Source organism: Silurus aristotelis (genome assembly GCF_946808225.1).
Source record: "Silurus aristotelis genome assembly, chromosome: 12".
In the NCBI taxonomy this organism is placed as follows: domain Eukaryota; kingdom Metazoa; phylum Chordata; class Actinopteri; order Siluriformes; family Siluridae; genus Silurus; species Silurus aristotelis.
The window spans coordinates 28,223,118-28,240,276 of record NC_139585.1 but is presented as its reverse complement, the minus strand read 5'-3'; the positions used below and the strand labels follow the sequence as shown (position 1 = coordinate 28,240,276).

Sequence of the window (17,159 nt, the reverse complement as noted above, 5' to 3'; positions counted from 1 at the left end):
ATCCCAGACCATCTCAGGTGGATTTAGATCTGGTGATTGTGGAGGCCAGGTCATCTGATGCAGCACCCCATCACTCTCCTGCTTGGACAAATAGCTCTTACAGAACCTACAGGTGTGTTCGGGGTTATTGTCCTGCTGGAAAACAAATGATGGTTCCACCAAGTGCAGACCAGATGTCAAAGACCAAAAAAAAAACTAGGCCTGCCTCTGGATAGTGTTCTCTTCGATAGGCGGCGACTCTGTGCAGCTTGGGACGGTTTCTGATCAACGCCTTGGGTGGTTCCATGAAATTCCGGAGTAAGAACGGGAGCTTTGAGAATGAATTGGACTGTAGTTAATGTCAAAAGTCTGCTACACTGACTCAGAACTACTTTTCGCTTCTGATCATCATCACTGTACCCCAGAACATCGTATATCTCGGTGCAACCCAGATGAGGATGGGTTTCCTCTTGAGTCTGGTTCCTCTTAAGGTTTCTTCCTTAGGCCATCTCGGGGAGTTTTTCCTTCACCACAGTCGCCACCGGCTTGTTCATCAGGGACAAACTTACATTTATAAAGAACATATTCATTTTTTATCACCACATTATCTGTGTAAAGCTGCTTTAAAACAATGTTCATTGTTACGTAAAAGCGCTATACAAATAAAAATGAATTGAATTGAACAACTGTTATAAACTGTTCAGATCAGTTTTTCACTGATCTAATGTGCAAACCTTGTTGGGTTTTTTTGTTGGCCCAAACAAGTCTCTTCCGCTTGTTGATCTTCCAAAGTAATAGTTTATTTGTCACAATTTGGCCATGAAGGCCTGACTCCCGTAGTCTCTTCTGAACAGTGGACAATGAAATCAGTCTGCCACGTGAACTCGGAAAAGCATTTACCAAATATCAAGCTAATACATGTTGTGCCTGTCAGGGAAACACCTTTTTAAAAAAAGCAAATTAAGAAAACATGATTCGGTCTTAGGGATACAAAGTTATAAAATTATGTATCGCTTTATTTGGAAGGAATTTCTATATTTCCGAACAGTTTACTGTATGTTACGAACATATTAATGATTATCCTTGCATACAGCACCTGTGAAAAGTTTGGAAACACCTAACCGTTTATGGTTTCTGAGAGCCACACACATGTTCGTATTGTGCCTTTAAATGGTATGAAGTTTTACTTTGACCAAACAAAAATATAAATGCTCAGATGTTCTACTTTATTTTCAATAAAAAAATCCTCCCTTAGATAGATAACACTCCAGATGACTGTTCTCTAAAATCATTAGTTCTCAAACTGGGGACCGCGGCCACCTGAGAGGCCACCAGATGTCGCTAGTAGTATACTGCTAGTCGGCAGTATAGAAATTCTAGAATCTAGTTTAGAAAATTATTAAAAAAATGTATTTTACCTGTATGTTAGGATTGCCTATGTAAACTATAAAAATTAATAAACAAAAAAGTTACAAATATTAAAAAATTATAAAATTATTAAAAAACCTCCAATACTAAATATCCTATACCTATAAAATTACCAAAACATCAGGTGCATCATGAGTTTACTTTTGGGGGGTCACAAAAGGATTCGCCCTCCACAAGGGGGTCCCTGCTGAAAAATTTGAGAACCACTGCTCTAAAATAACGCTTACAGAGCAAAGACGGAATTGCATGGTGTTGAAGTCCTCCAAAAAATAATTGGGTTCTCCAAAAATAAACGAGAAATGATAAGAGACTGGGTGATTTAAAACGTGTACATCTAAGTACAGCTCAGTGTTTACGTTTTTCTGAGACAGTCCTAGGTAAGTTAGTCCATGTCCACACTAATATGTTTTTGTTAAAAATGCGTATTTTTTTTCACAGTTTTTTGCCTTCCGTCCACACTGCGATGGCGTTTTCAGGCAACGAAAAAGTAGCTATTATGAGGTGATTTTAGAAAGCAAATTAATATCAAGGAAAAGAGAAACCTGTGCAATGTAGGAAAGGAGAAGATTGTAGCCCCTCACTCTATTCTCCTTCTCCCTTCCAGAGAAATAAAGAAAGGACATGAATGAAGGTGGCTCGATTTGTATTTTACTGTAAAACGGTAAAACAAGAAAACTTCAGCATATTTACAACAGCAGTGTTGATGGTATTATGGTTTATTGAAAATGATCCCACCACCTCCAAAAGCCGTTCTGACCTTCCCGATCAGGATCTCAGCAATGGAGATAAAGTCTCGTCATCAGCCGTGCGAGCGAGAGGAACGTTTGTTTGGAAGAGAGAACCCGAGTGTGCTATATAGTCGAAGGAACCAGTGAAGGAACCGCATGAGAGGTTGTGTTTGTGTGTGTGAGGGTTGGGGTAAGAGGTAGATCAATAGAAGGATGGAAATAAGTTTACTCCTCCTTCTCCTCTCCGTGTGTGATGACGTAGCAGATGTTCTTGTAGTCAACATTGCCAGCCACATCTGGAGGGAAGGCGGCCCACAGGTTTTTCATCTGAAGCAAAAAAGTATCAAACCTCTTAGCTAAATATCAATAACAAACAAACAAACGAAAAAAAAAAGAATGCTATGCTAGTTACTGAAAACCCACCTCCTCTGCGCTAAACCTGTCACACTGGGTGCTCAGAAGTTCCTCAAGGCTAGTGAGATGAAAAAGAGTTCAGGTTAAGCGTTTATGCTAAATATATATTTTTTAAAAAGAGTTATGAAATGAAATGCACATACAATTCCTTCTTGATGGTGCCGGTAGCGGCGGGGTCGAGGACCTTGAAAGCGCTAACGATGACGTCCTCGGGATCAGCACCTTAAAGATTGCAAGTAAAAAATAGTTTTGAGGCTAGCAAACAATAACGAGTGAACTAATCAATATCGATAGCTGATGTTAGCGAAGTTTTGGGTAGCTAGCTAATGTTATGGTTAGTAAAGAGTCATGTCTAGCATGTAGATTTAGAAATAAAATGAAAGAAAAGCCATTGGTTGCGTCGTTGTACAATTTCCCCCAAGTGACTCAAATTTCAAATGACTTGGCTAATTTGGCTAATGCTATTTAGAAACCCACCCTTCAGCTTTTCGCCGAACATGGTGAGGAAGACGGTGAAGTTGATTGGACCACTGGCCTCCTTGATCATGGCATCCAGCTCCTCATTCTTCACATTCAGCTGACCCATGGAGGCCAAGACGTCCCTAAGATCGTCCTTGCTGATGATGCCATCCCTGTTCTGGTCGATGATGGTGAAGGCCTGTGATAAGAATTCATTTCAGCAAAGAAACAAAACAAACCAATTGTCAAACGTGATAAAGATTAGTTAGCAATAAGAGCTAATAAGTCACTCTATTAGCATGTATGTCAGGATTTTGACAGCATGGATAAAATGTATAGCCATGTTTTTAAACCCTTCTCAGTAGTATCAAGTTCATCTGAAGTTTTGCCCATATTTTAAGCTCTTTGTTGAGAATATTTATGATATAGAATATAATTAGCATTCGTGTGTCAGTCTTAGCAAATCTAGCTAATTGTACCCGCCTTCCAAAAGAAATAAAACATTACAGCATGAATCTGAATGAAAAAAAAATGACTTAATTGGTTTGTTTATGAACCACTAATAATGTTTGTTTATCTGTAAGAAATGTAAAATCATAAACTCAGAAAACACCTCCACGATATGTCCGACCGTCCACATGAATAAGACGTGTGTTTCCTGATTTGGTGCCAGAGACGTTTGTGAAATCTGACACGTCAACTTTGACACAGCTGCTGGCCGATTGCCTTTCGAAGGTGTTTAAAATGGCCTTGGAATTCATGGCATGAGCTTGGCGACATTTACGGGGTCGATTGCACTTTCTCGAGCGTCGCGACATCCACCACCACGCCTCACCGATCCCTCACCGATCCCTTCCTCATTCTCATGCTATCGTTCCAATATCAGTTACCAAAACATTAATGAAAACAAATTCCAATTGAGTTCTTCGTAAAAAGGTATCACGTTCAGGAATCACTTGCTAGTTACGTTGCTTCAAAATAAAACTCTCACACGTTGGAGATATATTGCTAGCGGTATATACCATCTGTTGAGCAACACATTCCAGTGGGCAGGGATAGCTAGCATCAGCTGTTTCAGGATTTAGCACATTCCAGGCTTAAAAACAGAAGAGCCGAAGGAGGAGGTTCGCGGTAAACTACCTAAAGGTGGTTTTATTTTTGACGCTGGCATTCCAGGACGGTTTTTAAACACCTAAAGTGGACACATTTTGTTTTGCTGAGCCAGCAGAATTTAGTTTTAACCCCCTGCCTGTAGTTTTCAGTATGATTTCTCTAGTCAGTGAGATATTTTACTCCTGTTGGTAGTTGAAATGAATACTTTAAAATTGGCATTTAAACATTTACCACAGAATTCAAGAACAAAACTCGCTTACAGTGGATGTCTATAGCCAGCTGTTGGCAAATTGTGTTTGTATGTGATTGTATAACTGTAAAATGTTAAGATTTTTGGTATACAAATTCCGCATCTCCCAATCATAATTCATTTTTCCACGACGACCTTCTGGCACTGTCGGCTATCACCATTCCCTCAGAAAAGCAGAAGGTAATCAACAGAACTTTTTTACCGTATTGTGTATTGCATTTTACTGTCCAGTGAAGCAGCTACCGTGTTACATTTGCATTTATTTTCCATTTCTGGTTCCGGTTGTGAGCTTAAATTTGCATTAGATTGCTTATTCCGGAATAACTTCGAATGCGAAATCTACAAATGTGGATCAACCTGTTGTCTTTTGCGTGGTGTGGAGGTCGACTGAGCTGCAAGTCTTACCTCCTTGTACTCCTGGATCTGGCTCTGCTCAAACATGGAGAACACATTGGAGCTGCCACCCTCTCCCTGCTGCCTTCTCTTGGCCTTTTTGGGTGCCTGGAGATAAATGCAAACATTAAAAAAAACATGCTTGACAGCTTAACTTTTTGGTCAAGTGGGCTAAAAAAGTCCACAATAATAGACATATCCATAGATGGAAATTTAAAAAAAGACAAATGTTTTGTTCCAAAATATCTTTAAAAAGTTTTTTGAATAAGGTTTGCTAGTATCTTGGAAGGCAGAAATATTTTAGATATCTTAGAAAGCCTAATTTCAAGGAAGCCTAATCAGGAAAGTGGAAGATCGAGGATTTGATTGTCTTTATTCTCTTAAACCGTCCCTTTAAGTTCTGCCTTCATACTATTCACGTTTGTAAAATTTGTATTTCTTGAAGAATGCAGCTGGAACACTCACCATCACTCGAGGTTATTTGGAGGTTTCGGGGTTGGTCAGGAGAAGAGCCAAGAGCCTACACCAAATCTGTGTAACCGACATGTACATTTTGACACCAAGAAGCCTTATATACTAGCCCAGGAGAGCTAACTATAGCCTCATGATCAGGTTTGGCAGCGAACGAGAGAGCAAAGGGAAAGTATTAGAAGGAGCGTGGCTTCAAGTGTCACCTTTCGGTTCTCGGCTAAAATAGGCCGGAGACGTCTTAAATTCAACCCTGCGAGTTCTGTTCACTGTTTGGTACAGCCTATGGACTTATAAGGAGAGATGGGTGGTTTTGCGATCGGCTTGACACTCGTTGACACACGAGTTTGCTTGTGGAAAGCTTACTCTGTACACACCCGAGACACAACTCCAGAGAAAAAACCCCATACAGACCCAATACAAAACAAAGAAAGATTGAAAGTTCTGATGCAAAAATAGTTAAGTTCATAGCGTCTCAAGAACTTGCATATCTTATCTTTATTTTCCACCTGCCATCAAAGAACAATCAAGAGTCTATAATACTCCATTACAAAGCATACTGAGGTATTTTCAAACAGTTTCTTGAAACATTTTGCCTTCCATAAGTGTTCGCAGTTAAAAATGGAATGCTGTTCTCACCTTCCTTGCACCAAGTAACTACCATTCATATTCATATAGAACACTAGCCCCCTTGGAATAACATCGTGGATTAGCTGGTCGATCGGAAATCCTCACACATCAATACTCTGTTTATGAATGGACCGACTATAAATAAACCCGGCCATGCCACTTGAAAAGTGTTTGCCAATTCTTCCTAAAAGTTTGAGGAGGTCGGAATTCTTTTGCAAAACACCAGAGTTTTTCCACTCCAACCTTACCAAACCATGCCTTCATGGAGCTCGCTTTGTGCACGTATCTTCATACAAGGGAACTTGTAATGTTAAAGCATAAAAGGACATTCTATACAATTTGTGTTTTTCCCAACAGTTTGGGGAAGAACCATGTATGGATGGTCAGGGGTCCCCATGATTTTGACTTTGGAGAGTAGCTAGTGGTTGAGGACCAGATTGGGTATTTAAATTGCAGAATTGAATTGGAGAGTCAACCTTCTTTTTTTGCTTCAAAGGTTAACAGGGACTCTCATGAAGACCAAAGGTGTGCATCAGGAAAAGGAACCTGTGGGTCATGCAAGTGGGAGGTTACACTTAAAGCTTATTCATGTATCTGTGCTAATACCTAATATCTCTATATTTACCCGAGATCTAATAAGTGTACATTCATGGTCTTTCAAGGGAACAAGCTCTTTTAAATTGTTGTCCTGAGGTCTGATGAGGTGGCAAGTAAGAAAATCTGGATGTCAAAACTGACCCAATTGGGGCAATAATGTAGCTTCAAGTGGTAAAATAAGGTTTGGAGAGATAATCTTGAAGTGTCAGCTGCTGGGACAGAAATAACTCGACTTCCTGCCTCAGTCAAAGCACCCTTCTTTTCACATTATTGAATATTTTTTGTTTCTCAGTTCATCACATATTAAACATGGTGGCATTCTGACCTACAGGCTTAATTAAGAAAAGAATGTTCTCTGAGTGTCAGGTAATACCATCTAGACAATAACAATGTGTATCTTTTCAGGGTCAGTTTTTTTTTTTTTGTTTGATGCTTCTTGACACCATCATGCCCTCCTTTTTACGTTCTCTCCTTTACAATCAATCAATCAATCTTTATTTATAAAGCGCATTACAACCACCAACAGGAGCACAAGGCGCTTTCCAGTAAGGCAAAAAATAAATATTAAAAAATAAAATTACAATTTAATTAAAAGTAATATATTAAAAAATAAATAAATACTTAAGAAAATAAAAAATAAGACACAATGAACATAAAATAAAAATTTACAAGCATGTCAACCTTTCTGACCCCACCATCTGTGCTCCATTTGAACATCTAGAAAATGTTTTTGTTGAGCCATGATAAAATTGCACCTGTTTCAGCCGGTATCTCCAAAATCTCATCATCATGGCACCTGTGGGTGGGATATATTTATTAGGCAGCAGAGCAAACCATTGAGCAACCACCCTTCCATACTTTTGACCCATACCTATACAATCAAAACTTGATGCAGAGACTTTTAGAGTCACATTAATGAAACCCTGAGGAGGAAGTTACACAAACCGGAAAATATAAAGGACGTTTTTCGTGTTGTGCATGGAGAAGTTGACCAAGTGGTCAGCCGCCAAAACATTAAAAATACCTGTCTAATTTTGTTTAGGTACCTGCCAAAAACGGCTCCTGTACTCCAGAAGGTGTGCTGTGGTGTCTGGCGCCAAGACACTAACAGTAGTGAGGTGGGCCTTCTATGAATCTGACTTTGTCTAGTATGTCCCACACATGCAGACTGAGACGTGGGGAATTTGAAGACAGAGGCAACACTGTGAACTTTTCCTGTCATGTTTGTCAAACCACTGGACAATTGCTGTAGTGTGGATGCGGAGCGATAATGCTGAAAGAAGACTCCATTGCCCCCGTTAGGGCAACACGGTGCATTCACGTGTTATAAACGAGGAGCCATTCTGGTTATATGGGGGTGCTCAATGTCTGATTTCACACAGCACTACTGGTTTTCCCCCAATAAGTTAATATACATCCTATTATGATAACGCTGTAACCCCATGACAGATTAAGGATTTACTTTCCATGATCCGTGACCTACGCAGGGGGATCTTGCGCGATGTTGCACTGTACTTAGAGCGCCTCCGCAGGCAATTTAGCTGATTTCATTTGCTGGCACGTAAAACGCAAATCCAGTATGTAGAGGCTACGCAACATTCTGCAGTTATTAATTTCTTTCTTTTTTTTTTTTTTAGCTTTATTAATGTTTTTCCCTCTATATCTTTGTGATGTTTTGAATATTGTGGCCTTTTCACTTTCCCACCCCTTGACACATTGTTGCCACTGCAACAATTATCAATGTTCTTCATTTCACATATTCGATTTTATGGGGATTTTTTTTTTTTTTTTTTTTTTAACACACTTTTAAACCTTTCTTCTAACAAAGGGTGCCAATAATTACTGCATCACCTAAGGAACAGTTACCACAAACAATCTATGAAACAGTTTTGTGAAATGAAGAAAATGAACACTAATTTTGCAAAGGATTTATTTATCAAACCTAATCTAGAAAGAAAATACATTAAATTACAGCATTAAATTAAAAATAACAAAATCTCCAAATCAGTGTTTCAAGATACATTAAGAAAAATAATAAAATATAAAATTAACTGTGAATAATGAAAACTGTGAAAAAAAGAAAAACAATTATCAGGAAATAGAATAAAAAAATAAAAATTAATTTGTTGTAATAAGAGGTTGTAAATATTGTAAAAAAAAATTAAATAGTTCAAATAAAATTTGTGCAAATAAACAAAAAAGTCAAATATCTCATAAAATATTACAAAAATAAATGGCGTAAAAGAATGTTTTAACATTCGACTACGTTTTATGGTAACAATAGAGTACCGTGTGGCAAAACAACTTTTTACAATTTTGGTTGTGCGTCACACCGCCAAACCCTGACGTTCTACACATTCGTTACCATTTAGACATTTGGAAGGTGAAACGAGTGCAACAGACAAATCATGTGTCTCTTATTTATTTTTACCCTAAGTCGATAAGATTTCCTTCAGCCTGTGCAGACTTTTCCGTTCTCTTCTTCTGCCACTCGGCCACCAGCTGCCTGACTTCCTGTCCGAAAAGCTCGTGCAATTGGTGGAAGTCCTGCAGAGGCTCCTGGCACTCCGTGACACATGGCACCGGCCCGGGGTGGTGGCGCTTGGGCCAAAGTTTCGGGGAGCGTTTGGCGGCTTGCTTGCAGCCCACGGACGGGGCTTGGAGCGCCTGGTTTTCATTCGGCGTGTAAAAGACGGAGTTCGCCCCTGGGCATTTGGGTTTCTGCGAATGACGCATTCTTTCCTTTACGAAAATCCCTTCGACCGGGTCGACTCCGGCGTTTCTCGCAGCCTCTGGGAAAAGATCGAGTGAACAAGATGATGGAAAAACACTGCGACAGGGATGAATGCAATGTGACGTTTAGTCAGACGGTTAGTTTACCACTTCCTAGTTCTGTGCTGCTCATCTCTTTTGTATCACGCTGTGACTCGCTAAAGAATTTCGCAACTCGTTCTACAATCATAGTTTCTCAGCCTGTGTGTGGTAAATCCGACGTTTCTGGTTAAAAATATGAGTCAGAAGGGCATGATGATGAAGTGTGAGGTCTTTACACAACTTCTCTAAAAGAAAAATTCTAATATGCTGATTGAGGTAAAGAAAAAGCCAATCTATTTCTGCTTTACCCTCCAACATCCACCAAGGCGATGTTACTCCCACCATGGCCAAAACTGTACCTCACACAAGGGCTGCGAACTCGTAGAGACACCCCGACGCTAATGCGCGTTCGACAACAAAAACCTACCTTGCCTCGCTTTTTTTTTTGCACAAGGCTTTACTTTTGACCGACCCATAAAAGCATTTCAAATACATACACTACATGGACAAAGGTTTGCGGACCTCTGACCGTACGACTGGTTTGTGCTTTCTGAACATTCGGTCCCACCGTTTGCCCTTAAATTAAATTCCACAGGTGAAATTCCGCATAACGAGAACTTTAAATATAAAAATTAAATATATATATATACACAGTGAGGAAAATAAGTATTTGAACACCCTGCTATTTGGCAAGTTCTCCCACTTAGAAATCATGGAGGGGTCTGAAATTGTCATCGTAGGTGCATGTCCACTGTGAGAGACACAATCTAAAAAAAAAGAATCTAGAAATTACAATGTATGATTTTTTAACTATTTATTTGTATGATACAGCTGCAAATAAGTATTTGAACACCTGAGAAAGTCAATGTTAATATTTGGTACAGAAGCCTTTGTTTGCAATTACAGAGGTCAAACATTTTCTGTAGTTTTTCACCAGGTTTGCACACACTGCAGGAGGGATTTTGGCCCACTCCTCCACACAGATCTTCTCTAGATCAGTCAGGTTTCTGGCCTGTCGCTGAGAAACACGGAGTTTAAGCTCCCTCCAAAGATTCTCTATTGGGTTTAGGTCTGGAGACTGGCTAGGCCACACCAGAACCTTGATATGCTTCTTACAGAGCCACTCCTTGGTTATCCTGGCTGTGTGCTTCGGGTCATTGTCATGTTGGAAGACCCAGCCTCGACCCATCTTCAATGCTCTAACTGAGGGAAGGAGGTTGTTCCCCAAAATCTCGCAATACATGGCCCCGGTCATCCTCTCCTTAATACAGTGCAGTCGCCCTGTCCCATGTGCAGAAAAACACCCCCAAAGCATGATGCTACCACCCCCATGCTTCACAGTAGAGATGGTGTTCTTGGGATGGTACTCATCATTCTTCTTCCTCCAAACACGTTTAGTGGAATTATGACCCAAAAGTTCTATTTTGGTCTCATCTGACCACATGACTTTCTCCCATGACTCCTTTGGATCATCCAAATGGTCATTGGCAAACTTAAGACGTGCCTGGACATGTGCTGGTTTAAGCAGGGGGACCTTCCGTGCCATGCATGATTTCAAACCATGACGTCTTAGTGTATTACCAACAGTAAACTTGGAAACGGTGGTCCCAGCTCTTTTCAGGTTATTGACCAGCTCCTCCCGTGTAGTCCTGGGCTGATTTCTTACCTTCCTTAGGATCATTGAGACCCCATGAGGTGAGATCTTGCATGGAGCCCCAGTCCGAGGGAGATGGACAGTCATGTTTAGCTTCTTCCATTTTCTAATGATTGCTCCAACAGTGGACCTTTTTTCACCAAGCTGCTTGGCAATTTCCCTGTAGCCCTTTCCAGCCTTGTGGAGGTGTACAATTTTGTCTCTAGTGTCTTTGGACAGCTCTTTGGTCTTGGCCATGTTAGTAGTTGGATTCTTACTGATTGTATGGGGTGGACAGGTGTCTTTATGCAGCTAACGACCTCAAACAGGTGCATCTAATTTAGGATAATAAATGTAGTGGAGGTGGACATTTTAAAGGCAGACTAACAGGTCTTTGAGGGTCAGAATTCTAGCTGATAGACAGGTGTTCAAATACTTATTTGCAGCTGTATCATACAAATAAATAGTTTAAAAATAATACATTGTGATTTCTGGATTTTTTTTTTTAGATTATGTCTCTCACAGTGGACATGCACCTACGATGACAATTTCAGACCCCTCCATGATTTCTAAGTGGGATAACTTGCAAAATAACAGTGTTCAAATACTTATTTTCCTCACTGTGTATATATATATATATATATATATATATATATATATATATATATATATATATATATATATATATATAAAAAAACCCACACAAATTTATACAAACTACTGTTATTCCCCAAATGGGCTCTATAAAAAAAAAAGGCAACTATTTACTTCAACTTTTCCATTTATTTCGTTTACCCAATTTAAATCGGAAGTTATTTAATCGATTACTCAATTTTATCAATAAAAAATAAAGTGTATTGCATTAATTATTCAATTTTATTTCTATACTTTACAAAACTATAAACTTACTATAACATTACAAAAAAATTTAAATTGGGCTGTGAAACGCAATATCAATAGACTCCGCCCAAGATATCAAATGTCATTCATTCAAGTATTGGAAAAGTGATTGAGGCCACTTGTACACTAATCCTAGAAATGTGAAAAACAGCTAAAACCGTTTGTCGTCCACGCTTTCGTTTTCTTTCTTTCTTCTATGGTTATGTTCATGGCGAAAGTTTGGTTTTGTTATACAGTTAGATAGAAAATTTGAAATAAGATGTTTAACATTCTTTTTTTCTAAAATAATAGCATGTTCATGTTGAGTGTCCCATCCGGCATCATGTGTAGCTAATTTCATTCCAGCGATTGTTAAAATGAGAAATATGCCCCCCCCCCCGACATCAGGATTCATTTCGTGTAGTTTGTTATTGAGACTATCGTTTTTAACCGTTTCGAAAAAAAAAATATGTCTCGAACGAAACCTGCCGTTTATTTACATTTCTAGCTTTTTGAAACGTTGCGCCAATGCAAAAAAATAAATTAATAAAAAATAAATGCGCTTTAGTTTTTTACCAACGCTTTCGTTTTCACATGCAGTCCACAATAAAAAAAAATAAAAAAATGCCATTTTCGAATTTGCAGAGCGTTTTCAAAAAGTGGACGGAATGCCAAAAACTAAAACGTGTTAGCGTGAACAGACAATGTTTTTTGGCCTTGAATAAGATCCAGGATTATGTTAAGTAAACAATCCAATCTAACTAACCCATGCAGGAAGAACAGGACACACAGATGCCTCACCGACGTATTGCTGGCGTAGGTCTTGCACAAGGAGGTCGAGGTAGCTGTGGTGGGCCGAGTGGAGGGCCTTGACCCAGCTCTCCTGACTCGCCTGGTCCTCTGCTGAGAACTTGTACGTGCGCAGGCCTTCCGTGTCCTCGGCGGCTCCGTAGAAGGACAAGGAGAAGGCGAAGTGCTCGTCTGAGTCGCACAGCTGCACGGTGCAGCGCTCCAGCACGATCACCCCCAGAACATCTCGCTCGCTCCGGCGCTCCCGATAGAACAGCAGATTTCCCTTCAGTGAGAACCAACGCTTCTGGTAGGACGTGTTCACTTCCCCCTTCAGCAAAATTTTCATATTTATTAGGTATTTCTTTTTTTTAAAGGAAACGAGTTACAAAACAGCAAACAATCCACCACATGAATAGAGTTTCCACAGAACGTTCACAGAGGCGCTTCAGATTATCAGCGTCCTGATTAATCGTAGATCTACAACACAATATTGGTGCATCTAATGTGAAAAGATATGAACGTGCGCCCGAAATGAAAACGAAAAATGGCATCGTGTAGTAAACAAAAAATGTGTTAAAACGACCCTGAATACTTTCGAATAATGGCCACGCCTTGTGTTGGCTCAAACAAGTCTCTTCTTCTGGTTGATCTTCCAAAGTAATGGTTTCTTTGCCTCAACTCGACTCACGCGGTCTCCTCTGAACAGTCAGTGTGAAAGCATTTATGTAAAACGGTTGTTTCTGAGGCTGTTTATTCTAATACACTTGTCTTCTGCAGCAGAGGTAGCTTAAGAGGGCCTCATGTGAGCCTGATTCACCATAGAGCTTGATGGATTTGGAGACTGTAATTGAGGATTCATTTAAAGCTTTGGAGAGTTTTTGGACGCTATGATGAATCAGGCTCTACCATGAGGACCTCCAAAGCTACCTCTGCTGCAGAGGATAAGTTTACCCCTGTAAAGCTGCGTTTTGACTAGCTCCGTGAAGATATGTTGTACATGGGATTGACAGAAGATTTCCCGATGTGGAGCCCTGAAGTCAATCCTATTGAACATGAATGAACCAAATCACTGACCACACCCCAGACCTCCTCACCTCACCCGGCTTTACTCACACCCTCGTAACTGAACAGGCACATATCTCTCCAAAATCTAGTGGAACGTCTTCCCAGGAGAGTGGAGGTTATTATGAGAGCAAATCCCATACCAATCTCATGGTCAGGTGTCCACAAACTTTTGGCAAATATAATAATAGTGTGTAGAATCTTCCTACCTTTTTGTACAGGTATCCCTCTTTATCAGGTTCACCACTGGACAGGTAGTGGTGCAGGATTTTGCCATGGAGCTTCATCACGGGGTCGCATCAAGGTCACATCAGAACATCTGGCCTTGTTTTGGTCTGCTCCAGCCCGAGAGAGCCACAACAAACAAACAAACAAACAAACAAACAAACAAACAAACAAACAAACATGAAGAATCACACAAGTGCCTTGACGCATGACAGATTTCTAAAACACACACATGCACGAGCACGACGCATGCGTAGGTATATGCAAATATATATGCGCGGGCGCGAGCACCAACAAAACACAAAGCATTAACAAGTCATTCCTGCAAGCGCTCGCGGCGTTTCTCGCACTTTCCGATTTTTAATTTTTTTTTTACGTGACGTTTTCGAAAAAAAATTAAATAAATACAAACAAATAAATAAATAAACAAAAAGCAGCCCGCGTGAACGTGACTTACTGAGCAGCTCAGGCTTCGGCGTCGAAACTCTCACTTCCTTAAACTCGCGCTCGCGCGCTCCCGCGCTCCGTACTGTCCGGCCAACCCCCGCGCGCGCGTGCCTACAACGACCGCATCAATGTATCGTTCCGCAGAATCGCCAAATATCACGATATTCATATCACGGAGCTTCGATATATTTAAGTGGCTATATCCAGTATATTTAGGGTAAACTTATACTTTATATATATATATATATATATATATATATATATATATATATATATATATATATATATATATATATATATATATATAGGTGTTTAAGTAAACACGCTTTGGTACGAATCAAAGGCAATGTCATATCAGACAGAAGGTTGGAGATTCTGTCCAATCGGATTCACATGTTCGCCAGGGTCAAAGGTAAGAACTTCAAAATCAGCTGTGACTTTAACCAATCAGATTGCGGTTTCCACTAGCAGGCGTCCAGTATAACGTCGGACAAGCTCAAATATATCCGTGTGGATTTGCTAGCTGTATCTGAAATTCATTCGGCTGTAATCGATTTAGTTGCAGATATGCTTGGAAGGACATTTACAAGGCGGATTTTCCAAGAAAAGCTGGACAGTCGTGAGAAAATAATAATATAATACACAGAAAATAATTTAATGAGGTTAATATCAATGCTGATGTATGCAGCTGTGGCTACAGTGAAAGGAGAACTGTTCTCTATAATATTGATGGTTTCTATAGCCGTGGCGTCGGCATGCCACCGTGATAATCATGGCTGAATTGCAATGGCTTTTTTATAATATCATAACCCACCTTTTGCAAATAACCACAAGGCAATCGAGAGGATCTATAGTTACACTCACCTGCTCATGTCGTTGTTACCTTCTGGCTCTTCCTTTTAGTTAGGCTGCCATAGCTACTCTTGCCCTCATTAGGGATCAAATTATAGGCACGAAAGCTGCTTTGAGACGTCTATTGGTGAAATTCGCAATACAAATACATTTCAGTTGTACTGCATTGAATTTACATCATTTTCAAGGCAGCTAATCAGCAGTGCAGAACACATAGGGCAAGTGCTTCACCTAAAATAGAACATGAAGAACTCTTTGAGGTGTGAAAAACAAAAAAAAAAAAGAGAGAGAAGCATCTCAATACATGCCAGACAAAAGTAAAAGCGCTGCACAAGGCCCTTTTCAAAACATTTAGCAGTTTGTTTGTTTTATAGGATTTGACAAAACCATTCCAAAATGTTGTTCTTGCATTTCTGAAGCCAATCATTTGTCGGATTTGTGCTTTTTTTTTTGTACAAAAATTCATTCGGATTTAGCATTGACACATAATTCCCTCATGATCTTGACTACAGATCTGTTTCTGAAGGGGCGATAAAATCCATAATGCGAAGCTGCCACCACCATGCTTCACCATATGTGTAGTGTTCTTTGGAGTTATTTTTGTATTGTTTTTGCAACAAACATCCACCTCTATTAATAGGTCCGATGTGGCGCCCCGTATTCTCCACCTCCACCATGTTCTCCTCTCCTTTTATTCATTCAGTATTTTGGCAATTGATCAAATCCCATCCTTAGAAAGATCCTGGTTAGGGTTTGCAAGGGGAGAATTTGGATATGATGTCGAGAGAATCCTACAAAATCGGCTGTTTGAATGCGAGCGCAATCGCATATTACCTCCCGTTATCCGAGGTCTCACGACCAGATTACTGCGAGTTCTTTCTTTTTCTTTCAAACTTTTGTAGATGACACACCACAAAACCCTGCAGTTTTAACAGCTGGTGTGTGAACCTTGTCTATTCACTGTATGTAACGCCTCTGCCAACAGTTTCAGGAAGTGGCGTGTCCAAATTGATCTAATCTCTAACTATTATTGTGAGGACTCATCACGGAAATAAAATACAGACTTTGGAAAGCTCAGACGTGGCTGATGTCCAAAGGTGGGTTAGATAACAAGAAGACGTTCAACATTTATGGCATTTGGCAGAAAGCATTCTGACTCAGTGCATCTCAGTTTGTTGGGTAAAGGCTCCCAACGGGGACTGTAAAGCCCTGTAGAGGGCCTAGTGCACTTAGCAGAATGCATCTCAGGGTCTGCGCTTCCCTCTCAGCGGATCATCCGTCTCCATACCCCCTGTCCTCTACATCTGCTTTTTTTAAACCAACTACCTGCATGAATTACCTCACTGCGGTCCTACCACCTACACTGGACCCATACCAGTTTGCCTATCGCCCGAACAGGTCAACTGAGGATGCAGTTTCCACATCTCTTCATTCTGCTCTCACCCACCTGGATAAGAGCAACACATACATCAGAATGCTGTTCATTGACTTTAGCTCTGCATTCAATACAGTCCTCCCCACTGTACTGATCACTAAGCTCAGTGAACTGGGTATCTGCACCTCCACTTGCAGATGGATTCTGGACTTTCTCACCAACAGACCTCAATCTGTCAGGTTGGGAAACCAGGTATCCTCAACCCTCATTCTGAACACTGGCATACTGCAGGGCTGTGTTTTGAGCCCACTGCTCTACTCCCTGTTCACCAATGATTGTGCTCCTCTGTATAACTCCAACATCTTCATCAAGTATGCAGATGACACCACCGTGTTCGGCCAGATCGAAAACAACGACAAATCCGCCTACAGGGAAGAGATCCGTAATCTGGCAGCATGGTGTGCCACCAACAACCTGACTCTCAACGCCACAAAGACCAAAGAGCTCATTGTGGACTTCCGGAAATCCAACAGCGGGAGACATCTACCAGTCAACATCAATGGAACTGAGGTAGAGCGAGTCTTCAGATTTAAGTTCCTGGGAGTTCACATCTCTGAGGAT

The 17,159-nt window shown here is 40.4% G+C and overlaps 1 protein-coding gene across 4 annotated transcripts; it reads right to left on the bottom strand.

Moving 5' to 3' along the window:
- Window positions 1-2,319: 2,319 nt before the first annotated feature.
- mylpfb (myosin light chain, phosphorylatable, fast skeletal muscle b) lies at window positions 2,320-14,476 on the bottom strand. Of its 4 annotated transcripts, XM_083557200.1 has the most exons (7): window positions 14,322-14,457; window positions 13,849-13,977; window positions 4,777-4,872; window positions 3,027-3,207; window positions 2,693-2,771; window positions 2,559-2,607; window positions 2,320-2,462 (listed from the first exon to the last, which is right to left on the bottom strand). In XM_083557200.1, exons 2-7 carry the CDS (start codon window positions 13,924-13,926, stop codon window positions 2,361-2,363), a joined length of 585 nt encoding a protein of 194 aa, XP_083413326.1. In that variant the 5' UTR covers window positions 13,927-13,977; window positions 14,322-14,457; the 3' UTR covers window positions 2,320-2,360. The 4 variants fall into 4 exon arrangements, with proteins under 4 accessions (XP_083413326.1, XP_083413327.1, XP_083413325.1 ...); XM_083557201.1 differs by lacking the exons at window positions 13,849-13,977; window positions 14,322-14,457 and adding an exon at window positions 5,230-5,381; XM_083557199.1 differs by lacking the exons at window positions 2,320-2,462; window positions 2,559-2,607; window positions 2,693-2,771; window positions 3,027-3,207; window positions 4,777-4,872 and adding exons at window positions 8,376-9,251; window positions 12,587-12,905 and having other exon boundaries at window positions 13,849-13,974; window positions 14,322-14,476.
- Window positions 14,477-17,159: the final 2,683 nt, after the last annotated feature.